General features: G+C 41.6%; 3 protein-coding genes across 4 annotated transcripts in view; 2 read left to right on the forward strand and 1 right to left on the reverse strand.

Moving 5' to 3' along the window:
• Nucleotides 1–5,528: 5,528 nt before the first annotated feature.
• Nucleotides 5,529–7,738, reverse strand: tmem230b (transmembrane protein 230b). Its single transcript, XM_079515810.1, has 3 exons — nucleotides 7,243–7,738; nucleotides 6,349–6,471; nucleotides 5,529–5,889 (listed from the first exon to the last, which is right to left on the reverse strand). The coding sequence occupies exons 1-3, from the start codon at nucleotides 7,336–7,338 to the stop codon at nucleotides 5,749–5,751; spliced, it is 360 nt and encodes a 119-aa protein (XP_079371936.1). The 5' UTR covers nucleotides 7,339–7,738; the 3' UTR covers nucleotides 5,529–5,748.
• Nucleotides 7,739–8,838: 1,100 nt separating this feature from the next.
• LOC306934419 (neurofilament light polypeptide-like) lies at nucleotides 8,839–11,107 on the forward strand (the record flags this gene model as incomplete). The annotated part of the gene is made up of 4 exons (XM_079516988.1): nucleotides 8,839–9,858; nucleotides 10,081–10,205; nucleotides 10,373–10,782; nucleotides 10,896–11,107. 4 exons carry the CDS (start codon nucleotides 8,839–8,841, stop codon nucleotides 11,105–11,107), a joined length of 1,767 nt encoding a protein of 588 aa, XP_079373114.1.
• An 8,926-nt stretch (nucleotides 11,108–20,033) lies between these two features.
• Nucleotides 20,034–26,644, forward strand: part of dock5 (dedicator of cytokinesis 5) — a 54,538-nt gene continuing 47,927 nt past the window's right edge. For both annotated transcript variants that reach the window (XM_079516507.1, XM_079516508.1), the window contains exon 1: nucleotides 20,034–20,228. In XM_079516507.1, the coding sequence (XP_079372633.1) occupies nucleotides 20,186–20,228 (43 nt within the window). In that variant the 5' untranslated portion in view covers nucleotides 20,034–20,185. The remainder of the gene's footprint in view (nucleotides 20,229–26,644) is intronic.

Consider the following 26,644-nt stretch of genomic DNA (forward strand, 5'->3'; position numbering starts at 1 on the left):
TTGAGAGGGTCCGTTATACTGGGATAGTATCAGGATTTATTTTGAAAGCAATGGCCGTAGGTTTGTTACTGCTGGTTTTCTCTGGCGTCCAAGCCGGATTGAATTATGATTTCCCCAGACATATCAGAAGGAGAAGATCCTGTCTGGCTACGCGAGAATACTTTCTTGGTAATCCGTCTTAATCCTGACAAAGGCTGTAGCCTCAGCGCAGGCCAGTCTGACTGAGTTATTAGAAGTGTCATTCAGGCTGACACTATCACAGGTGCATTGCAGGACCTCATACAGAGAGGAATAACTATCACACAGCCAAGACAAAGACACCAATTTTGCTAGTGTCCATGAACTTGGTTCATTAACATAGGAATGAGATAACCTCGTTCCCAGGCTTCTGGTAAAGAACTACAGCTAAATGTGTCTTTGCTAGGGCACGGTTTCCGTTGTATGTACTTCCCCCAGAAGTTCATCATAAGAATCATAACATTGGTTTTCACGCCTGCAGAGTGTAAACACTAGCCCTGCACAACATCAACGTAACTTCCTTGGGCGATACTTCTGTAGTATTTACACTATATACTATATAGGCCAATAATTAACATGTAACTGGTTGGACCAGCCTGTACAACACATAAATCAATGCATAGATTGTCTTCCTTTTTTCCCCAATGAGTGTTGGCACACCACCATGATTTGGCAACTCTATTGACATCTATTTCAACAATAGGAAATGAGCCAGGCTCGCTGATTGCAAATTGTGGCCAATGACTAAGGATTGAACGCTGGTCTCGTGCTGTGATATAATGATTGCTGGCAACCCCACAGCTACAGGGTATCCCAACCCATTGACTAATCATGTGCAAGGCATTGAGTGTTATTTGTTTTGCTCATGCACATGTAAAATGTAGAACTCACGTGCACAACAGCCAAACTCCATCTGTGCAATTACACAGTAATTGAACATTGGGTAAACTCCCTGTCTGCTTAATATAAGAGTGCAGAGTGGTGGGATTGTAGGCTGTTGATATAGAAGCTGGTTCAGTGGAGCAATGTCTGATATGTGTTTAGTGAATGCTATTAGGTCTATGCCCGATTATTGACATCCTCCTTTAAATCACACAGCCTTTGAAATGGTTTGCCCTACCCTATCCCAACCTATAGAGATCAGTCAGTCCCATGGGAGATAACAGATAAGGTTACCTACAAGCCATTTCACCAAGTTAAACTAGTGAAATGAAGGTCTCACTGCAAGGGCAGGTAACACCAGAGCTGGAATCTAAGGTTGAGACAATCACATGACAACTGTGTCATTTAAGGGCAGAGTCTAATGCAAGTCACTATGCAAAGTGATTTGGGAGAAAATTAAAGATATACGCTCAGTCAAAACTTTTCAAAACATACATCAGGTCGTATGAAGCACATTTCCCCTTCACCGAGTCAACACTGCATATACGAGACTACTTTACAATGGTGCCATTGATGGTACAAGTTGCATTAAGACTTCCTTGTGCACTCCTTTTCTAATCTCCTTTAGATCTTAGAAGAGAAACAAAAACTTCAACAAATTGTGCATGGTTATTTTCACCTTTAGTCTCAGTCCAGGTTAATTACCCATCACTATCTGGAGAAGTTCTAATCTAGACATTCAAACATGTGCAAATAATTAAATGACAACTAGCTCAAATCTACAGGAAAATAAATAAAAACAGCAGCAATGCAGTCTCCCTCACTTTGAAGTGGTTTACTTGACTATAGTTGACTAGTTGTTGTAGAATAAAATGCCAAATGTCTGATATGGTTACTTTTCAGAATATAGGCATACGTTTAATATACAGTAGCTGGAAATCATTTGTGGATCAACTTGATCCACAAATCAACGTTCAAATGTCACCTGTCACTCAACTACCGGTATATTAAGTAAAGCCTGCTGCGCCTTCTCTTTGAATAGCGCCTCCTACTAGGCCATTTGGTTGTAGCAGCAGGAGGGGTGTGGATTGAGTGCAGATCATAGGTGCAGAAGCACGTACTCTACATGTTGATATTACAATACAGACGGGAATTAGTTAATAATATGCAGTAGGTTAGCAAAGTGTAGAAACATTGCCACCAAAGTATCTGATGATTCTGATCCAAGCCTCGAGCCCGCTTGTTTCGCCCCAGAAAACTGTATTGGTTCATCTTCTTCAATCCACCCACACACGCACACCCTCGCAAACCAAAACAGGTGCATCTTTTGTCTGAGACGTACATTCACACACAACGTAGGCTATAAGGGTGAGGGACCCCTCTATAAGAGGAAAAATAAAAACACACTGTTGAACTGTTACATGACCAATTGTGTTCACTGTCCAGTAGCCTATAAACATGGCATCATGTTTAATTGTTGGGTAGATTCGGTATATTAAACATAATTCACTATAATTTGACAGAAATCACACATAGTAGCCTATAGACCATGCTGTACGCAAAAATGTAAACAAAGGCGCAAGATCTATTACAGCCTTTGGAACAGCATGCAAAGCGAAATGTATATTATAGACTGCATGAATTCCTATTTGAATGTCATCAGAAACAGATGTTTTGAGGGAGGAAATTATAGCCCGCAGATGAAGGTCCAGAAGTGATTTTGCTGGGCTACAAACAAGGATGCTTTACCAGCTGAGGATGCCTTACCTTGCCCGAAGCACTGTTTTTGCTGAAGTTCCAAGTAGAATCTCTCAATCCATCGATGTGGTCTGCTTCTTGTGGGCTACTTTAAGACTTCATTGCGTTTTTCTTTTGGTAGATAATATTGAAAAGAACGTGTTTCGCAAAATATAGCCTACGCAGGTGGTGGTGCCCGTTTATGTTTACCGCGAACTATGTCCATTTTAGTCAAAATAAAAGTAAAACCCAAGAAAAATCGCGGAAATCCGTTGATGTCAGCCTTCATAAATCATCATTTGAGTTTGTGTGGGGGGAAAAAAAGCTTAGCCTACGATCGATTTGTGCGTGTGGTCCATTTAAGTCCATTTAAAGTTTCCATGCAGTTATGTCCGGTCACTGCTTTGTCCCAACTTCGTGGAAGTAGACTAAGTTTCTATAGTAAGAGTAAAAAAACAGTAATTAATTTCCCGGGTATCTTCAATAGTGGTCTCTGCTTAAAATTCCTCTAAATAGGCGCACATTTAATAGAGAAAGCAAGCACGTTTCGAAAGCCCTATGGTACTACCTCGAGGCTCGAGGTGGTCTCTCCTCCCATTCCTCCTCCTCCTACTACACACGCACACACACTACGCATACACACACACGCACACACACACACACAGTCACACACACACACACACACACACACACAGGATCAGTGGATGTACACAGAATTTGAGCGCCTCAGACAAAAGCGCTTTTCCGTGGGAACGCTGGCTGTATACTAGGGCCTAAAGTACAGAGAATGATACGGGGGACCCAACAAAAGGCTTCGATTTGTAGCTGCACGGTCCTAGCACCATACAATATGTCGGGCCGGGATTCAGGGACCACTGAACCAGGGTCCTTGTTTTCTTTATGCGCACATAAGATATTTCTGTAAAAACATTAAAACTAGAAAACACACAAACCCATACGTTTATAATTTATTACATACATTTACATACTTAGCCAGCCTATATAAGTACCATTAGGCAAAAATTATCAAGCGAGCAAAAGGCAATTCTCATATTTTTTTTAAAGAAATTTACCCTCATCGGGGGAATTGTGGAGCATTGCCAGGATCTAATTTGTTGAACTGCCCTGCGATGCTGCTACTAAATTGATTGATTTTTATTTATAGTGATATTGTTTGGCGTTTGCCCTTTGGTGGCCTATTGAATTCTAGTTCCAAATTAAATATTTTATAAATAGAAATAGGCTTCAACACCACAAGGTGGCGATAATGGACCTGGAACAATAAGCACTGATTTAGTGTTGGAAACCCTTTTCTATTTCTAAGCCAAAATAAACTTAAACGAGTAGGCTATTGACTGAAATTTAGAATTAGAAGCCAAGTCCAATACATGTACAAGGACTTTAAATAATTTGACATACAACAAGCAAGCATGAGTAATCAAGTGGCCATTAGGAACAAGGACATACCTGTAACTGTATGATGCAAAGATAATTCATTGCATTATCAGCTATGATATTAACTTGATATGATTTAGTTCCCAGTAATAATATATAATACAGACATGACATATGCATTGTAATGTCTTCAGATGGTAGCCTTGCAACACATTGATAAACACATCCTCATTAATTTGCAGGGTAGACATGACAGCCAAAGATTGCAAATGAAAAGTCATTTGATGTAGGGCTGTAGGGTCATCTACACTTTTGACAAAGTTTACTCCCAGTCCCATATAGGCCAAAGACTAGTAACCATGTGGCTATCAAAAGATTGAAATGAATGAGACGCAACACCATCACACAACTGTCACTGCTTTAATAGGATTAAGCTTCATTTAAACTTTGTTGCATGGCCGTGTTACTCGCCAAAACTAACATATTTGCTTTTAATTAGAGGTCATGATTTGGATTTCTTTGGTGTAATTTGTGCTTATGGAAATTGCAACCAGACCCCTTTTGAGAATGAGACCCAGACCTTGGGTCTTATTGAGATCAACTCATAATCTAATTATGAATTTGTAAGCTAAGATTACTAACTAAACAAAAACCATACAATATTTTGATTTTTTTTTCACATTTTAAGAATGAAATGAAGATTAAAAAAAGAAAATACTGAATAAAATTGAAAGGAAAACAAAAAGAGTTGGCTTCATACAACACGAGTGCTATCTGGCAGCAGTTCATGGTAATTGTTAAAATGATAATTTGTCTAACACCATGACTTTAAAATTAAGCATAATCAAAAGCAACACACAAGTTAATTTAACCACTTATACCCTATTTTATACTTTGTTGTGACACGGTGCCATGCTGCATATTTATGTCCAGCATACTTATGCAATGGCTACACTACACCGTGACCAAGGTCCATTGTGGGGTAGCAGATAGTCAGCCTGGGCACACCTGAGCTTCCATGCGCGGCCAAAGGAAGCCGTCTGCCGGGGTCTCTTCCGGGTTTTTAGACAGCTGGTGGATGGAAATGAAGCTCCACCCATGCGGCAGAATGCCGCTGGGGCAAGATTTTTCCGAGAATCTGGCCGATGCGGCAATCTAAAATGGGTGGAGCTTCATTTCCAGCTGTCTAAAAACCCGGAACAGACCCCGGCAGACAGCTTCCTTTGGCCGCGCATGGAAGTTCAGGTCTGCTTACAGCTAGTGCATGCTTGTGATCAAGGCAGGCATGCTCTCAGTGTTTCCAGACCTGAGCAGACAGCCGCGGACAGAAGAAGCTGTGTTTTACGTCATTTCCGAGTTTTTAGACAGCTGGTGGATGGAAAAGAAGCTCCACCCCCGCGGCTGACTGCCGCGACGGACAGATTCCCAGAAACGCTCTCCTCCGCGGCAGTCAGCCGCGGGGGTGGAGCTTAATTTCCATCCAGCAGCTGTCTAAAAACCCGAAAACGTCCGCGGCTCCTTGGTAGATGTGGCTACAGCTTCTGACTGGCCGAAATATGCCCCCCCCCCACCACCAAATTAGGTCCAAATGGTCTCATAAGCCAGTGTCAGAAGATTATGACGCATGTTGTGAGCTTGAATATCTATCTATTTAGCCATTTCTAGAAATAGAATATTTTCGCCTACAATGACACGCCCAAAGATTGGCAGCATCTCTCAATCATCGAAGTCTGGGATGTCTTCGTAGGAGTAGCCTCTGTAGCCCTTTGATGCATAGTAAGCTATCCGTAGATGGTAGAATCCAGGTAGGAAGACAAGGATTCCAATTATAAGCACAGGCACAGTCCGGTCTGTGTGCTAAAAACAAAAGCAAAAAACATATTGACATGACATGTTGGATCTTTTAATTCAGAACAAACAAAGAGGTAGGAGCACACACCAATAGAGGGTATGCGCATGCATAAAGTGAATGGCAAATCGAGTGGCAAAGTAACATGGCAAACTGAGTTTAATGTCGTTTAACGTTGTTTAATGCAATCCGATAGGACTGTTCTGTTTGGATGCATGGGCTATCAAGGCCAGAAAGTAGTTTGATGATGATGTCACGCGCATACCCTCTATAGTGGGGAGGTGCTGACTAAGAAAGGAGAAGAGGTCGCACAACTCGAGTTACGATGCAAAAAACTTTATTTTAAGATGATCTTCTTAAATTCAGGATCTTTTAATTCAGCCACAGCAAGACACAAGCAAATTGGTTGATAAACGTTAGGCATAGAATGCAAGGCAGGTGTTTTTCATACGGTACTGTATACTCACTGTGACACCGAAGTATCCGGCGAGCAGGAGAGAACCGATGATAATTAACACGGAACCAATTAAGAAGAGAACGGTGGCCAATGCTATGGCTTTGTATGGGACTTTGGGTGGGTCCTTCTTGAACTGCAGAGGATGACAAAACCACATTATTTCACTTGTCTGTGTTTTATGTGTGATCATTAATGTTTTATTCTCCCCTCCTAGTTTCTTGTGTAAAGACTGTATTGGCTATAGTCTACCGTCTAATGGAACAACATGGACAAAGTGAAGTCCTGGCTGTGACTACCTCATACTGCATGACATTAATTCCTCTTATAGCAGTCACTCACTCGTGATCACTCATTTCACTTCATCGATTATTCGCCCTCAGTGATTGGCTACAGTATTTCTTAGGCTAGAGTTTTTGTTCTTCTATTTTACTTGAATTGTCTAGTACTGTATTTATTATTGATTTTATATTTCTGTACAAACAAAAAGAACACAGCACTCAAATCAGTTTACGAGTTTACATTCTCACTTGAAATAAGCTTGTCTCAAGCTTTGTTTAGTTTGAATCTGACAGACATTCTGACAGATTTGAACAAATATGTTCACATGATTTTTTGTCAATACAAATTTCAATCAATCAAAGTGTCTATGATGTGTGTGTGCGCGCTGTGTGTGCGTGTCTCTCCAACCAACAGGGGTAGACCATTTCAAGATCAACAATCTATTCTAAACAATGGAGAATAATTATTTCCATGGTTACACTGACTCACACATGTAGCCTATTCCAACTAAAGGTTTCAAATACATGTACGGTATGCAATATAGGTTTAAAATACATGCATGCACAATTAGGTTTCAAATACATACAGGACAACAACAATTAAAACTGCATTCATCCAGCCTTACCTGTAAATCAATGTAGCCGTCATCATTACCCGATAATCTGGAATATCTAACATTACTATGAGGAAACTCATTTGACACAATGTTACGAGCTGGCATTGTAATGGCTTTAACGGATCACAATGTTATGTTAGCAATCATGTTGCACCTGCCTGTGTTGGAACTTGGATGCCTCGGTTGTGTAGCCAGAAACTTGTGAACTTTAATATATCACAGTCATAGAAAGCATTTATCAGCTCAAACGCTTAAAATAACGTTGAAAATCAACCAAATCAATCACAGTTTAATAATGTTGACTACTCCTAATCTTCCGCGTTATTGCCAAGGAGTATTTTGAAGAAGGAGTGGTCACCGAGAAGGCTCTGGTAAGGTTATATCTATCTAGTCAAGTGCAGCCTGGCACTCAGTCTGAATTTAAATTTCGTTTCATTAAGACACAACATATATGTTTTTAAGGACGAGGCTAGCGATTCGGAGGCGTGTGACTGTGTGTGACGTTTATGACCACTCCTTGGTTATCGATCACCACTGTCCCACGCTATGGTCCCACGCGCTTGCGCGACTTGTTCGCTTCTTGTTCTTCCGCTGAGTTTGGTTTGTTTCCATTTCACTTACCGCCATCTATTGGAACCTTAGAGTATAATATATACTCTAACTGGAACTGCTGCAGGGCAGGCAACAGTGTGCTCGCGAGCACGGGTCGAGGTTATATTTGACCAGCAGGGAAGGCAGCCCTACACCCCCAGTTTGTGCATTAGGGATTAGGGCGGCTACGGACCCCAATCCCCCCCAGTGTAGCTGACCTGTTATCAGTGTTGATTAAACGTGTCAACCAAAACACGGGTGAAGAAAAGAAGGCTACTATTACAGCTGTAATGTATTCAAGGTACAATCTGATGATTGTTGCAAGTTTGTGCACTGCGGAAGATTTTCTCCTGCAGGACTTGCACAATACATAGACAACCACCAGGGGGCAAAATGTTCTTAATAATGAGTATTTGTCCAGGTCACTGCAAACTATTTTACTGATCTCAGTACAGTGGTTTTAAATACATCAGCATACAGATAAATATATTTTGATGATGTGATATATTTATTAGTAGTAATTTGTAACTATGGAATTACTTATTCTGCATATACATAAAATGGTGCAGGGCTGTGTCTTTTTGGCAGAAACATCATGGTAATTTCTCAGATCAATTCAAAATGTTTTGCATAGAGGTACATGGTAGAGATATGCCTAAGTATTTAAGCTAACAACTTTCAAAATGTATGCTGTTTTATGGAAAATAATCTTCTTGTATCAGATATGGTTTTGTCCTCACTGACCCTGCTTTTTGCAGTCCCTTGTTGCTACACTGCTTATCCCTCCTCTTTCACCCATCCTCCCCTGCCCCACCCATCCCCATGATCTTCCCATTTCCTCTCTCTCAGACTGGCTGGCTGGCACCATTATTGATTCTTTCAGTCAGCATGCCTCCAAAAAATAGGTTACGTCACGGTCATTATGGGCACTATAAAAGCCAGTGTAATGCAGATTCCATAGTGCAGTCAACCCAGCTGCATTCTTGGACGCAGTGCTGTCTTGTCCGTTGAAACATGACTTCCATTGGCTTTGAACACTACTTCCCTTCCTCTTACAAGAGGAAAGTGGTGGTACGTGGAGGAATAGGATCCAGGTCCATATATTCCAGCCATTCTGCCCCGCTAACATCCTATGGATCGTCACGTAGAAGTTATCCAACCTACAGCCGAGCCATCTCAGCTGCTCCTGCTGCCGAACTCAACTTCAGCCAGGCAGCGCAAGTCAGTTCTGAGTTCAAAACTGTAAGGACCCAAGAGAAAGCCCAGCTGCAGGACCTGAATGATCGTTTTGCCAGCTTCATCGATAGGGTCCATGAACTGGAGCAGCAGAATAAGTTGCTTGAGACTGAACTCCTGGTCCTCAGACAGAGGCATGTAGAGCCATCTAACCTCCGGGGCCTGTATGAGCAGGAGATCCGCCAACTCCGTGCTGCTGTGGAGGAGGCCCGTCACGAGAAGCAGGCTGCCCAGAACCACAGGGACCAGATGGAAGACGTGCTGCAGAACCTGCAGGGGCGCTACGAGGGGGAAGTGCTTGCCAGGGAGGAGGCGGAAGGCAGGCTCATGGATGTCAGGAAGGAGGCGGACGAGGCTGCCCTCGGCCAGGCCGAGCTTGAGAAAAGAGTGGAAAGCCTACTGGATGAGCTGGCCTTCCTGAAGCGGCTCCACGAGAGTGAGATCGCAGAGCTGCAGGCCCAGATACAGTACAGCACCCAGGTGTCAGTGGAGATGGAGGTGGCTAAACCCGACCTGTCCGGTGCTCTCCGTGATATCCGAGGCCAGTATGAGAAGCTGGCGCACCGCAACCTCCAGTCAGCTGAAGAATGGTTCTGCACCAAGATGAATGTTATGACAGTAGACACTGCCCGTCATACAGACAGCGCACGTAATGCCAAAGATGAGGCTGGTGAGTATCGCCGGCTGCTCCAGGCCAAGACCCTGGAGATTGAGGCCTGTCGTGGGATGAATCAGGCCCTGGAGAACCAGCTGCAGGAAGTAGAGGAGAAGCAGAGTGACGAGATCTCAGCACTACAGGTAAGAACCCAAACTACACCACATGGTTTTATTTACCTATGTGACATTTCTCTCCTCAGTTCCTAATAATTTATAACAAGGGACCTGTAATTCAAATATAAACAAGAGTGTAGGAGTGTCAGTTTATCCATAGTTTTGATTCCTAAATCAAATGCTGATGATGTATTTCACATTTAGAATCATAGGTTTCCACTAATGTGCCAGTTTATTCCTTCTTTACAGGATTCAATCAGTGAATTGGAAGATGACTTGAGGACTAATAAGAATGATATGGCCCGCTACTTGAGGGAATATCAGGACCTTTTGAATGTGAAGATGGCTTTGGATATTGAGATTGCAGCTTACAGGTCAGAGGCTTCTCAAATACTACTAACTAATAATGATAATAATAATAATAATAAATAAAAACAATAATTGGATGTTATGTTTCTATTTTGTAAATCTTGAGGATACATTTGTAAAAACACCAAGTAGCCATCTCATTACTTATAACCCTTCTCTTTATCAATATTAGGCAGCTGCTTGAAGGGGAAGAAAACCGTTTCAACGTGGGAGGACCCGGATCTGTTGCTTTTTACTCGCAGAGCATGTACCCATCTTTCACACGACCATTCTCTCTGCAGTCCCAGTTGAGCTCTGCGGCACCCTTTCTGATTAGCTCCCGTTTGCCCGTCTCAGCATACTGCGTAGAGGAGACGGTATCTGCTAGCCAAGCAAAACACGCAGAGGCCAGTCCTCCTCAAGAGGAGGAGGAAGAGGAGGTGGAAGAGGGAGAGAAGGAGGAGGAAGAAGAAGAAGTTGAGGAGGGAGAGGCAGAAGGAGAGGGGGAGGAAGAGGGAGAGGGTGAAGGAGATGGTGATGGGGGTGAAGATGGAGATGGTGAGGGAGAAGAAGAAAAGGTTGGAGCGGAGGGAGAAGCTGAAGGTTAGTGCTTTAGAGCTTTAATTGAGCTCACATTCTTGTGTCTTGTTGGTACTTGTTGTAGGTAGGTTTTGTACAACATTGATTAATACTGACTTACTGCCTTTTTTGTCCAGATGCCGACTCAAAAGAAGAGGGGGGTGTGGAGGGAGATGATACAAAAGAAGATGGCGAGGAAGGAGGAGACGAGGCTCAACCTGCAGAAGAAGAGGCCGACAATCAAAAGGAGGAAGGGGGTGATGCAGAAGACGAGAAAGCGGGCAAAGGAGAAAGAAAAGATGATACTGCTGATGAAGCTGACAAGAAAGATGAGACAACAAAGGTTTAAATGTACATGCTGAATAGGGATGTCTCCCATGGTGCTATTAGCCTATACACTGAGACCATCCAGTACAATCATATAATGCAAATCCTCTGTGAATCAGGAGCCAGTATGCTGGTGAACACCTCTATGATCAAGCTGTCAGTGAGCCAGAGCATGTACGCATGTATGCGCAGTACCAGCAAATAAAATAATCTAATACAACAACAACAACAACAACAACAGCAAAAGCTAATCGATTTAACACCATGATTTGCAAAAGTGGATGTACAAATACTTTGTGGAATCTTTGTGGAAAACATGTGCTTTATTGTCACAATATGTCTATAGGTGGCAAGTTTGATCAATGCCCAATTTCAAATGCCTTACTCCTCAGAGGGAGATCCATGATGTGCTGCACTAAACTCCAATAAAGCCTTAAAAAATATTAAAATACTGTTGGCTTGTTTTCACTAACCCTTTTTATTAGATTGTGTTTTCCCCCTTTGTAAACACTGGAAATGGTAATGAACTTATCAATCAAATCAATTTCATTAGGCTTATAGTAAATATGTCTATTGACAGAAAATGTTTATTTCTGTTTAATTTTGTCCAGGACGGAAAAAGACTTTATTGAGTCATTAGTCAGTTAATATATTTTCTGTCTATGGGTTGGAACAGAATGGACCTCTGTTAATGGAGATTAATGGAGACGCTACGCAAATTGCCTTAGGCTCCACCCCATTTGACAAAGCAGCCCAGAATCCCACTATCCCAGATAGTGTCTTGGACAGAAGTGCTCCTGATTCTATCACTACTCTGCAGGATCAATTTCTGTTCTTGTATGAAAGATTTACAACTTTTAGAATACTATTCCTCACATTCTTCATTATTTACAATTGCCACCTCATCTCATTTTCCCTACACTGACCAAGTCATAAGGAAATAAACACAGAGGATAGATGGCAGCATTACTGTGATGTGCTTGTGTGTGTGTGTGTCCTCATCTCATAAGTCAGTATAGGTCCTCTATCTATCCAGTTATGCCCATCGTCTTTCTGTGTTCAGTGAGCTGATACCAGGGTTTTTCCTGCTGCCTCACCCTCAGCCACATCACGGCCATAAATCAGGGCCTGCTGAAACCTTTATGACTCAGCTAGACTGCTGCACCAAAGGATCTGGCCAAGTGTCAGCTAATGGAGGACAGCCGAGGAAAGCAATTTCATTAGAGAGAGACAGCAGAAAGGGAGGGAGAGTGAGTGAAAGAAGGGAAGAAGGTGGAGAGACAGAGGGAGAATTAACGAAACAGAGAGAGAGAGAGAGAGAGAGAGAGAGAGAGAGAGAGAGAGAGAGAGAGAGAGAGAGAGGACAGACAGACAGCTGTTGAGTAATAGCTCACTGTACTAAACCTTGACAGAGGACGGGCAGTTTTTTTAGCCATCATAAAGGTAAGCATTCCTTCCATAGTTCCCCTCCCACCCCGACGTTTCCATTTTCACACTCAGACTTAAATTAACAACGAAGTATTAAACTGCACATAAACCCAACAGACAGACACACACACACACACACACACACACACACACACACACACACACACACACACACACACACACACACACACACACACACACACACACACACACACACACACACACACACACACACACACACACACACGTATGTATACATACATACATGCATACATATATATATGCATAGATAAATACATATACTGTGTATATGCATACTGCAAATAGATGATAAATAGGGCCCTATGGTATACAATTTAGGCATTTAGCAGACGCTCTAAATCCAGAGCGATTTACAGTAAGCAAGAACACCACATGGTAATACATCAAATACATAGAAATAGTCATCAAGTATCATAAGCAAGCTAAGGACCTAACATCCACCTAGTGGTAGAATATCTGTACAATGAAACTATGAGTATACACTACTAGAGTGCTATTGCTATGTCTACATAAAATGCTATCTAAGTTACATAAGTATCTCATATGCGTCAAAGAGATGCAACTCCCCCCAAAATATATGCAACGCCTCTTTGTCCTCAGTTTACCCCATGCCTAAGCAAGATGTCCCTGCATCTACCATTATCCTTTGTCTGGGTAGGAGATACTTCAACTACACTTTAGTGTCACAAATTTACAGGTGAAAAAGTGTGAAATTCTAGATACCCACGAGTAGTTGGGCTCAGTTACCCACTGAGCAGTTGCATCAGTTATAAAAGAGAAAATAAATAGAGTGAAAATATTGAATATCAAAACAAATGTCCAGTAAAGTCAGATTGCCTCTTCTCTCTTAACAAATAGTATCAGATGTCAAATATAGATTCCATATAATGGCAATCGGAGTGTATTCCCAGTCATAATACTGTACATAATGTGATACACCAATATAATAGGAGCATTGTATTGTAAGACTGACATGGCTCAGCACCTATTCAGCAGCTTGATGGCGTGGCTGAGGAAAATTGCACTTTGTTGTGACCAGAAAGGTTGACTTAGTTCAGGGACACTTACTTACAATATCACTTAGTTTCTCACTTGAAGTTATTCAGACTGCATGTGCGCTTCCGGTAGGAAACTCAAAAGAAACTCTTTGAGTCCAGTCGGTTATCAAATTATTGGTTTAGGAATAAAAGACTCCATAAATTCAAGGCTCCATGGGGTGTGTTGTAATTGATAGAAAATAAGTATTTTGTGGTTCAGTGGTTTTCATGGAACTAGAGAGATACAGATGTAGATCCTTATGAAAATGACTGAGTCATTAATGACTAGGCTTAGAACAGCAGTGATTTATGCTACATTTTCAGCCACGGAAGGGAGTGTCAGGTGGCGCTGATGACAAGGTGGGAACAATGTAATAGTCTACACTAGAGAGACTCAGAGCAAAGGATGGGAGGATTACTGTGTCACAGCTGTTTCATCTGTCAAAGTTACAGCTGTGAATGGACCCATGTCTGCCATCCTGTTGCAAGAATAATACACTTTGAGGAAATCCATCACATCTTTGATGAAAAAGAAGCCGACAGTATGGAGTCAGTGGACACACAATCATTTAGTGTTTCCAACATTTTAACATACTTCTCTCAAATAGGTGACTTGTGCCATTTTGACAATGTCCTTTGCAGGAAAAGGAAAAGAAAATAGCAACACAAGATGAAGTCGTCCATTGGAATATCCAGATAGTATGCTAAGAGCAGCTTTAAGTTAAATGTGACAAATTCTGAGGGATATTTTAAACTGTCTGCATTGTTTTATTTAACAAAGTATACATTACACTTAATGTTTACAAATGCTATGGTCATCACACCGTGTGTGTGTGTGTGTGTGTGTGTGTGTGTGTGTGTGTGTGTGTGTGTGTGTGTGTGTGTGTGTGTGTGTGTGTGTGTGTGTGTGTGTGTGTGTGTGCCCTCCCTCCCTTGCTGGACGGTCTGCATTTGTGGTTGTCACACAGCCAGCATTGCCACAAAGAAACTATAGATGTTAAATAAGAGTTGTGGCTCCCTCTGGTGATCACTGGAAATCTTCAATCAAAGACTATAATATGAGTATGAGTATAATGTTAGTCTGGTTAACAAACCATTTAATTGAATGATTTTGAATGATCTACTTACCATTATCAAATTATGTTGTTTTCTAATCACAAATGTTTAGTGCTATATGGATGCACAATGGGTACAGAAATGCATTACTGAAAACAAATGAGCCTCCGTACTGTTTTATGCATTTATTCCAGTTTTGATATAATACTGTACCATAAAGGAAATTTACCCATGTATAACTTTGATTGTGTTCTTTACATGTGTGGTTTTTACATGTGCAACTTATCATGATTGGTCCCATGATAAGTTGCATAACTATTTAGGATATGCACAGCAAAGTCTGCTGTGTTTATCTGCAGTTTGCCTAATTTTCTACACTCTCAGTCTCAGAGTTAAATTAACGCAGAGGATTTTACTGTATGGGGTCCTGTTTTATGGAATTCTGTCTGCAGTCTCAGTCTGCACTGAGTGTAAATTTGTCACTCACTGTTTTTATTATTATTATTATACAGGTACAGGCAGTGAAATGTTGGTTGTGGCATGCTCAGCAAACTGTGCTATAACATCAATATAACAACAAGATAATAATAATGATAATACTGGATATAATAAATAATAAATTAATAAGAAGTTAAGAACGACATAGGGGTCAGCAATGGGAAGTATGCATGGGAGTATTGGGGGGAAATAATAATTTAGTAGCCAGGTATGTAGAATGTGAAAAAAGGATGTAGAGGCCCTCATTTATCAGGGGCCATCTTCGACTATGACTCAGTCCTCAGCATTGTATCCTGAGTGAGGAGTGAGGACTGTAGACTCACTCCCCATTTTGCACCACAAAACTCACCTCTTCAGACTCCACCTCACCCCTACCCTAGCACTCCTCTTTCCTTTACTTCTTGTTATCTTTTTTTTTTTTGATAGACACTAGTTATACTATGCAGATATGTTCACATTTTGTTATTTAGAGTTGTTTTTGCTTGCCCATAAATGCAAAACATGTTATAGGATGCTGTTTAGGCAGATGCTAGCTGTTTTCCTGGTATCCTGCATGGTTTCTTTCAAGCACTACATTATTTACGTTGTCTTCTATTTATGTGACTATTACCCTGTCATTTGTTGACTGGGGTTCAAGCCACTTACTCTGATTTTGCACTTGTAAGTCGCTCTGGATAAGAGTGTCTGCTAAATGCCCAAATTGTAAATTATACATCTTACATTATGTTGCTTCTTAGACTCGCTTCTATTCTTGCACACTCTTTGCTTATGCTTATGCAAGAGTATGAGTATGCTGTCGCTTGCTGAAAATAACAGATTTTCAAGATAACAATGCTGCATGCAAATTGCAATGTATTTTGCTTAAACATCTTAAAATGCCTGCACACTGTACAGAGACAAGCCAATGACCACATATATAGAATGCATGCACAGTGACAAACCAGTGACTATACTGAAGAACATGCACAGGGACAAATGACCAATGTAGAGCCCATGCATAGTGATAAACCAGTGACTAATTTACTATCCCCATCCCCATCCAAAAGGTCTTATTTTAGATGACAATTAGGTAAAGCCAGCCACACTTTATACTTTATCATTTTTAATCAAATAAACCCTGAGACATATATTAGTTATTACCGTAGTATTACCGTTCTGTATAGGCCTATACAGAATTTGTGACTTAAAAATTGTGCTCTCTCACACACACACGCACACGCACACGCGCACACGCACATGCGCACACGCACGTGCACACACACACACGCACGCACGCACGCACGCACGCACGCACGCACGCACGCACGCACGCACGCACGCACGCACGCACGCGCACACGCACATGCGCACACGCACGTGCACACACACGCACGCACGCACGCACGCACGCACGCACGCACGCACGCACACACACACACACACACACACACACACACACACACACACACACACACACACACACACACACACACACACACACACACACACACACACACACACACACACACTATGAATCAATCTACGGTATCTTTAAAGATCCCATGATTGAACTAGACTAACTAGAGCATTTACAGACAATCAGACATGCAGATGTTAAAATGCTAAAAAAGGAAATACCGGTACACTATTTACACCCTAAATGTAATAGCACAAAACTGTCAGATGGTGGCAATATTGTATTCTTAATTCACATAAGAATGCAATCCTTGCATTATGTTGCAACTGCTAAAACACAATAAACCACACATAGTAGTGGACCCTTAGGCCTTACGCCTTAGGGGTCTATTTAAAAGCCTTTATACTGTGCACATGCCTGTAATTAGTATCCTGCTGAGTCTGACCTGACTACACTGACAGGAGTGGACATTAATGTTTGGATTCAAAGCCAAAAGGGGAATGTGAGTTGTTGACGAGAGGTTTCAGATGAATATTGTATTCCTTCATGATCAATGCCCAGATGAGGTTCCAGTGCAAAACCACCTTAGAGCAACTGATTCAACAAATCTACAATGTATGACAAACATAAATAGGCTACAAGAGATCACACAGCAGGATGATTTAATCTGCATCATTATCCCTGTATCTTTCCACAGGTAGTGTAGTGTCTAGCATTGTGTTTTCATGGCCTATTAAACAGAAAAAGTTATCTCATTCATGTTAAATAAGTGGCTCCTGAGTGACTGTGGCATCTCTTGATATGAAAGCTCATAAGGAATCCAAAGCCTGAGGAATAACTTTTAATTGCAAAACCTGCTCACAGAAATCGGGTCTAACATCATGACTTGTACATTATATAGCATATAGTTAACAAAATCTTTGGTTGTGGTGGTCATTGGTTCACAACATGGGTTGAGTCTTGAGTTGTGCATGCATGAGTCCATAGAAATACATTGTCTGCTGAAAAATAATTACATTGTCTACAGTGTCTTTCTATGTGACTAATCACCAACAATGTGCCTTTATGAATTCTAAACAAGCTTTGCCGTCAAGCAGCCCCATTGCTGATACAACACAAATAAAGAACAGATACTGTATCAAGCTGTTAGAGGGAGCGAGTAACACGGGTATGACATGAACATTACTGACAGCACCATTTGGCTGACCAGTAACAGTTTGTAAAATAAGCACAACAAAGCACAGTACAATACAAGGTCTGCTAAAAGGATTAAAAAACCCAAGAAAGCACCATGGCTTGTTTCCATTGGGGTCCTCCATTTTCAATTCATCAGAACATTTAATGACATATATAGTGAGTAGGCCACTGGTTCCCAAACACTGGGTCAGTTGGGTCGCGGACCAATTTTAATTTGTCTCTTTATTTTTTGTTTCCTTCCTACATCTTGTTTTTAATTATTAGTCTTCTATTTCCAAAGAAAACCTAAAACACATTCCCAAAAAAGCAAAAGGTTTCATGAATTAAAAACAAAATTAAATTATTTTCCCCCCAGTAATAATTTCATGGAGAGGAAAAAATAAAAATAAAAACAAAAATAAATTCCATAAATTAGGTGAATGACTATATTGTGATATAGGCTACCACACTACACAGGCTATGTTGATCTGGCTACTGGCACAAAATGGACAACAAAGTATAGGCCTGCCGCCTATTGGATTACAACTGTTGGTGTTTTCAGCACGTAGTTTTGGTACAACACTGTCAAGTGTTGTACCAAAACAACACTTGATCCAAGGCTAGATCCAAGGCTAATAATCCTAATCCTTTGGATACAGAATAGATACACATGCATGCACCTCTTGGTACTACAGCAGAATAGCACCTCAAAGGCCCTTAAAACAAGGCTCCAAACTTCTCAAAACAAACTGGTCAGGCTACTACTTGGCCTCACTCCCCCAACCCACCTCACCCCTGCCCACTTTGATAGGCTGGAATGGTTTAGGGTTGACTACAGAGTACAGCATCTTGCAATGGGTCTGGTCCACAAGATTTGATACACCACCAAGATAGGCCTACCTGTCTAAATACTTCCTTAATGTCAACGAAGTCCACACCCATAACATCAGAGGGAGTTCAACAAACCATGTGCAACCCAGATTTGGCACAAACAAACAATTATTTTCGCTCCTATGCCACCAAAATGTGGAACGCCCTACCAACAGACATGCAGAATTGCGAATCCCTTGACTCCTTCAAAACCACTCTCAAAGTGCACCTACGGATGGCTGCAATTCGAAACTGGCCCCCATAAAATCTGAATCCCCCAACCACCCCTTTTTCCCCTCACTGTATGTGTTTTTTGTGTCCACCAGGCCAAAGGCATGGGTAGAGACTAGAGAGTATGTTTTGCACTCCGCCTGTGAGTCTGTCCGTGTGTGAGTGTGTGTGTGCGTCCGTCCGTCCATCCGTCTGTTACCAGCTAATCTCCGGCACCGTTAACCCGGTCGGTGTCAAATTTTGCACCCTGGATGCCAACAATGAACCTCTGCTCCAAATGTTCCAGAACAGCATGTTATAGCGCCACCAGGAGGCCGACTTTTGAAAAACACATTTTTGGATATTACTCCTCCAGATTCTGTCCAAAAATCCCGCAAATCATTACACAGTATCTCTATAGTCATGTGTTCAAGACGGATCTGTCCGATATTTCATATTCCATCCTAATTGGCTAACATTGGCTTTCAAAGTTTACAGGATTGGCTCCTTTTGAACAAAAAGCCTCAAATCATGAACACAGCGTGCAATTTATGTGAAATATTTCACAGACTTTCCTACTAGGCTTATATCCCACCCTTTTCACATTGGCCTGTTATAGCGCCACCAACAGGTGGATTTTTGCAAAAACAAAATACCTCAAATCATCCAATTGCCATCCAAGGCATAAGAAGACTGGCACCCTTTTCACATTGGCCACCAGGAGGCCACAACCGTGGGGCACTTTACTAGTTTCCCCTTTTTACCTCCTCTATGATGATGATTTCCTGTTTTTGGCTTTATAGTAGTGGCTCAGCAAGGCTACTTACTACTACTACTACTACTAGTGTATATTTGTACGTCTCTAAGTCTAAATGTTATGATCGTGAATTGAACATGGTGGACCCTATTGTAAACAAGTGTAATGTGCCTTATAGTGTCGTCCACAGTTAACAGTTTTGTATTGAGTTGTGCTGGAAATGTACTGTAATTCTCCAATCTGTTAATAAATAGTTAATCAATGAATGAATCAAACTCAGAACATATAGCCAATGGAATCAGTAGTCGAATCAAATAGCTAAATGTTGATAAATAATAGCCATATTAACATTATGTATATAATTACACAAATGAAATAATCAATTTTATCTGATTCATATTTTTTTTCTCACCGAGGTCTACTTGTAACTTGTCTGTCATACCCCTATGGTCATACCTTTCTACACCAATCCCTTTGGCGTTCACGCACAGTTTCCCCCCTCTCTCCCCTCCCCCTTTGAAGTCATGATGGCGGAACTCTAGAATTCGGGGCGAGAAAAGTGTGCCACTCTCCCAGTTCAGCTATTTTTTTTATGTATTTATTTATTTATTCGCCTTTACTTCCCCCGTAATGACCCGTTGGATCCCAACTAAAAAAGAGAAATATGGCGTTGGTAAGTTTCTAAACTAGCCTACTAGATGTTATTGAAACTCCGACGTGGGTTTGTTTTCTTTGCTCTGCTGCAACTTGGCTGCCTTTGCCTCCAGTCCTGTCTGTGAAACTTGAAAGCGGCTTTGGAACCTCTGGAGACGCGCTTGTTGTCATTTTTGTTGCTATTTGGGGATGAAAGAACCCCATGCAGCAAACATATATGCGACGAATGCAATATGACGCGTTTGGACCGGTTTGGACACACTGGCGCTCTGAATTGTCTCTTACCAGTTCAAGTTATGAAATGTTTAAAGTTAGCTGTTGATTGATTGGAAGCTTTGTCTGTTTAACGTATGGCTTTCGTTACACCATTACAACTAAACGATTGTTTCATTACAACATGGTTGTTTAATTGCATGGTACTTTGTGTAGTTGTAAGCCAGGGTGGCCACGAACCCACGATCGTGTGTGTGCGCGCGCGCGTGTGTGTGTACTATCAGGTATGCCTCCACGCCCTCAAGGTAAATCAGTGTTACTGTTGTTACAGGAAGTTAAAAGTGGGGAACTTCAACTTATGATGACACCAACGCTAGTGAACAGCACGTTGAGTGTTAAGGGCTAATAGTGAATGCAGTTGAAACGTTGATTGATATAACATGTATTAGCAACTTTAAGATAAACACAACGAAAGGCCTGAATAGAGCACAGGCCCTAACTAACTTACTGGCTACTAACCTGTCCTGGATCACATTACTGCCTTTTATTTTTGAAAGCAAAGTATTCAGTTGCCACTATAGTCTAGAACAGCGGCTCCTAAAGTGGGGTCCGGGGACCCCCAGGGGTACCTGAGGGAGTTCCAGGGGGGACCCCAACTAAATTATAGTTTGGAACCAAATGGACCATTATGGGTCTATAACTCTGAGAGTGTACAAATGGAACCAAATGGACCGGGTCCATTTGGTTCCATTTGTACACTCTCAGAGTTAAATTAACAGTGGTTTTACAATATAAATTGGGGTACCAGAGGTAGAAATGCCATTAAATCGGGGGTCCGTAGAATAATGCGTGTGAAAATCACTGCTAGAACCGTAAAAATCTTCCCTTATCGGGGTCACTGGCACATGTCTTCAAATGGGGGTCCATGGCCTAATACATGTTGATTTGGGGGTCCTTGACACGAAAACGTTTGGGAACCACTGGTCGAGAGTAAAGCACACATTTCTTTGCAGAAATTCCAGTCAGGTTTAGAGAACTCCATGGCACAAAGACCCTCCCTCTTGGTTAATATAGCATGATCTTTTTAGAAGCCGATGTTGAGGAATTTTCTCTCTTAATCCTTGTAGAGCCAAACACCTTCAGCACTGTTGCTCACTTCATTCTGTTTGACTGTGTGTAGAGTAGACAACAATGTTCTTGCCATGTATCTCATAAATTGATCAATTTGACTCGGTGTACTAGACTTGCCTTGTACTGGGTGTGATATTTTCATTTGGGATTTGCAAGGCTCAGAGAGCATATCTATAAATGAGACATCACTCGAGGTTACAAGGTTTCTGATCATATCAATGAATGAATACGTGTACATGCTCTGCCTCGTTAATATGGAAACTGAGAGAATAAACCCAGTTATAATGGTTACACTGTCATATAACTGAATGGCTTCCCTGGATTCTCTTCACGGCGACAAATTAAGTATCAGTAGCTGAAGTGAAGAACTGGAATCAGCAGATAAAGAATATAATATGCATACTTCCTCAAGCTAATGGGGAAAGTAAATTAATCCACGCTTTAAACAGTTCCCGGAAATTGTTTTACTTTTTGTTTTGTGTTTTCCTTCGGACGATGTAATATTGTGTACGTTGATAAACTGGCTAGTGAAGTGTTTGTTGGCACAACTTGAAACATTACAATATATCTCAGAAAAGTTTCAAGCTAAATTGTACTACACTACAGTACTGTATGTGTAATGTGTATCCACTATCCATCCATGGTTGGATCAGGGTCAGGGATGGCCTAAAATATCTATTACAAAAATTACAGTTACTTAACAGTACACTCAACACAACAGGGCCTATGTCCAGCTTTTGTCCTAACACAAACATTAAATGCCATTGACAATGAATGGACAATTTTGAGTATTTGTGTGTATATGCAGATGTCAGAACATCATTGTGATGTCAGAACAGGCCAGCTCCATATATGGATGACACCGGGCACTGCACTATGTGCATGGTGTGGAATGCGTGTGTCAAAATTGAAGTCGGTGGGGCGAACGGTTCTCGAGTTATGTGGATTACAGACGTAATGCACAGTAACACACGTACGTACTACGTACACATGTACACACAGAGACGTGGTGCATTGATATTAGGATATTGATTACCTTAGATGGGGCCACTAAGATTTGATTTTGACATGCCAACTTATAATAATGAAAGTGAAGGTTATATAAATGACAATTAACGTATGTTGTGAAATAGAACACTGCAATTGGTGTGATAAGCAGGCCCCCATCCTTTGGGTCCCCTGCAGGTGCAGTCATCCTCTGATGCCTGTGCTCAATGTACTTAGCTGGATGACAAACTCTTGTCAGGTGATGTGAACTGTGTACATTTCATAAGAAGAGCTTCACCGGGGGAACATGCTTGATGTGCAACACAGACTTCTAATTTAGTTCCGTGGACTGGTTCTGCCATTGAAATGACCAACATTAGCTGTATTTTCACTACAGTGCCAGTATGTTACTGGCAGTTTTTCTTTGCGTAACTTGATGGAATGGCAACTAAATTGTAATACTATTCTGCAAAGTATCCTACAAATTACATGGGCATTTCTTCAGGGCAGTAATACAAATGGCAAAATACTCATCATAAATAATAACTAATGGAATACGCATACACTGGAAGGAGTGGGTTACTGGGTTCATAGTAGGGCAGTATAAGGCTGTTGATCTTTGACCCCACCATTTCTGAGCACACTGAATGAAACACTTTTTACAGACAGAGGAACTCTACATATTGCGTGTTATAACTCCAGAGGAGTGTATACTATTTACTTGTAATGTGATGAAAACCTACTTACAGATGCCTGTAATCCATCTTGGAAAATACTTAATGCAAAGGCTTAGTATCTCTCTTCTGTACAGTAAATTCCTTTGCTTTCTAACTTGTAGATATACGGTATATAGTGAGGTAAAGAGCATGCATAAAGGGAATGGTAAACCGAGTGGCAAATTGAGTGGCAAAGTGAGTGGAAAAGTGAGTTAAACATTGTTTAACGTAATTTAATACAATCAAATAGGACTTTTCTGTTTGGATGTATGGGCTGTCAAGGCCAGAAAGTAGATTTTTTGCCACTCAGTAGGTGTTCCCGCATAACTTCCAGGTATGATGATGATGTCACACGCATACCCTCTATAAGGCCTGAGCCTTGGAAATACAAAATAGAGTGAGTTAATGTATTTTTTGAAATTGTGTAGTATTTTACTTGAAGGAAAGGGTTTTGTAGACTATCTGATGTTTATTTTGCTAGTACACTACATGTGTGTTGTCAACTTGGTTTAATGTAAACTGTTTCAGATTCCTGCTGGTCTCAACACAATATCCATTCTCACTCTGAGAGTATCAGTATCGGAGTGAAAGTGTGTCTGAGCTGCCAGCAGCCTAGTCCACCTTAAAAGATACCTGAGTGGGCATGAAATGTTTCCCCAAACTTAATGATAATAAATGTGAGATCGTTTCACTTACCTAAGCCCATAGATAATCGCGTGCCAAGTACGTAACAACACTTTTGTTTTTCAGAAGCCCACACTGCCAACGTAATTTTGACACGTTGTGTGTTTTTAGTTTTTACGCTAGATGGCGCTCTTCGCTAATCTATGAGTCACTGTTTGAGTCTCATTGACGCCTGCTTTCTAACCGGACCGCAAAAGAACATGGAGGCGTGGCCCTTGCGCCTAAACACCGGCCCACGGTCGTCTTGAGTGACAGGCTGACAGGCAGCGCTGTTAAGAGCCAGGCAGGCAGATCGTGACATTACACAAGCTTCCGTTTTTAACATGTATTATAGTTATTCTATTTATAGGCCTATGCGTCTGTCTGTTTTTTCAATTTATTTTTGTTAAGAGGATGTTAAACCTAAGAAATCACTTTGGCGTTTCCATAGGCCGGTCCAACTTCCATTCATACGAGGAAATCGCGTTAAAATACGAACTAAATAACTACTATAACTACTATATATTATAATATACTACTATAACTAATAACGGAAGCTTGTGTAATGTCGTGATCTGCCTGCCTGCGCTACCTGTCAGCTCAAGACGGCCGTGGGCCTGTGTTTAGGTGCAAGATCCACACCTCCATGTTCTCCGGTCCGGTTAGAAGGAAGGCCTCATTGACACCCCGCGACCGAAACGGTTGAGAAATTACAGAGTTACCGTGTGGGGGTCTCTCTACTGTACCCTCCACTGTACTGTACTGGCACTGTACTGTACTGTACTGGCACACCCGAAATCACCTTATACAGTTAATATGTGTGTGTTAGGTTGCGCACAGGTGGTGAAAAACAACCATGCTGTTTTCGTGCTCAGACGCACCCAGCCAGCCAGCCAGCCACCCACCCACCCAGCCAGCCAGCCAGCCACCCACCCACATAGTCACTTAAGGAAGTGGTTGCACCACTTAAAAGAAAAAAACCTTGGGTTATCTCTAATCTTTTGTGTTCTGTACAGGCAGGGTGGTAGGTGCATTGTTGTGTACCTGGATTTCTGTTGTGTCATGTCTGCTTAGACCTCCAGATATTATTCATCCAGTTCAGTTCAGTGATGGCACATTCTAAATCCTGCTGAGTCTGACCGTACCAACATTTAATGATGACACTGCACTTGGACCGGCTAGGAGAAAGGTTTTATTGGATTCCTATAAGAAAAGCCCTGGGCCTCTAACATTTCTCTGGTGTTCAACAAGTTAATGTTGGAAATGGTGTGTCATAGATTTGCTGTTGCGCCACTGAGCTGTGCTGCTATGAGTCCACTGTCCTTAGTTGAGCATCACATCATGCTTGAATGGATAGACTGGCATATCGCCCTGCTGTTGCCTGGCCTGGACACTGTGTCAAGTTGGTGAATGAACCATTGTCACTCTCGGCATGGCCAGAGAGGCAGATGCCATTTCTTTAGTAGGTTTTTTTAGGAGCTTTGTGTGAGGCTTCATAAGAGAATGAAAATGGTGAATGTTGTTTTTAAGGAGGTTATGATGTGCACTGCACAAACCTATTAAAAATAGTTTTATATCATTGTTTTACTTTTGAATGGCCTGACCCTGCTCTTTGCTCAGTTAGAAATCAGGACACAATGGCATGGACATGTTTAAATTAATCAAAACAACACTGGTGGTTGGTATGAGGTGTTTTTAGAATCCTTAATCTGGATTTCTGATCTTTGCAAACGTGGTTGTGGTCATGAGGGTTCTCACAGCAAGGTGTTATCAGCACAGACGATAAATATGCTATAGAAGACATGGGCTTCCAGTGTATTTTGACCATTTGAACCATCAATACTTGGTAAACTTCACCTGAGTTGGCTCTGTACATCATCCACTCCCTCTCCCCCCCCCCCCCCCCCCCCCGCTATACCAAATCTCAAAAATAGCAGATCTACAAGCTCACAGCTCATTGCATTGTGAGGTGTTTAGGACTTGTAGATCAGCTATTTTCAGTAAATATTCCCTCCAGAATAGGGATGCTAGGGTTCAACACAGACACAAATTATGAAATGTAAGTCCCCAACTAAACCGTTTTACTAATGTTTAAGACAATTTAGTTGAGAATTGGGCATTATTACATTAGTCTATTCATTCATGTGAGTTTAAGAAGGCAAGGCATGGCATCAATGGGGGATAAATGATGGGGACAGAAGTAGTGGTCACATTCATTATTTGTGGTGTTTTGGTATTCAGACTGAGAGGTGTGATGAGCTGAGCCAGTTGAAGCGTGCTTTGAAAGCCCTAGCCTCTAGCAACAAGGATTATCACCATGCAAGTCAGGGCACAGCTCCTGCTCATAGTTGCTCTATCTTGCTATGAGTAGTATGTAGTCTCTGTAATGACAAAGAACTGAGCTACGGTGTTGTTTGCAAAAGGTTTATCTCGTGTTGCAATGCTGTGTGTGTGTGTGTGTGTGTGTGTGTGTGTGTGTGTGTGTGTGTGTGTGTGTGTGTGTGTGTGTGTGTGTGTGTGTGTGTGTGTGTGTGTGTGTGTGTGTGTGTGTGTGTGTGTGTGTGTGTGTGTGTGTGTGTGTGTGTGTGTGTGTGTGTGTGTGTGTGTGCACCCATGCAGATTGCAAAATGTACTTTACTGTATGTGTACATACATGAGTGCTTGTATAATATAGTCGCTGTCAGGCAGAAACCTTGTATCTTCATTGGTTTTTCATAAATGTATC

The sequence above is a fragment of the Electrona antarctica genome (assembly GCF_951216825.1).
Source record: "Electrona antarctica genome assembly, chromosome: 12".
NCBI lineage: Eukaryota > Metazoa > Chordata > Actinopteri > Myctophiformes > Myctophidae > Electrona > Electrona antarctica.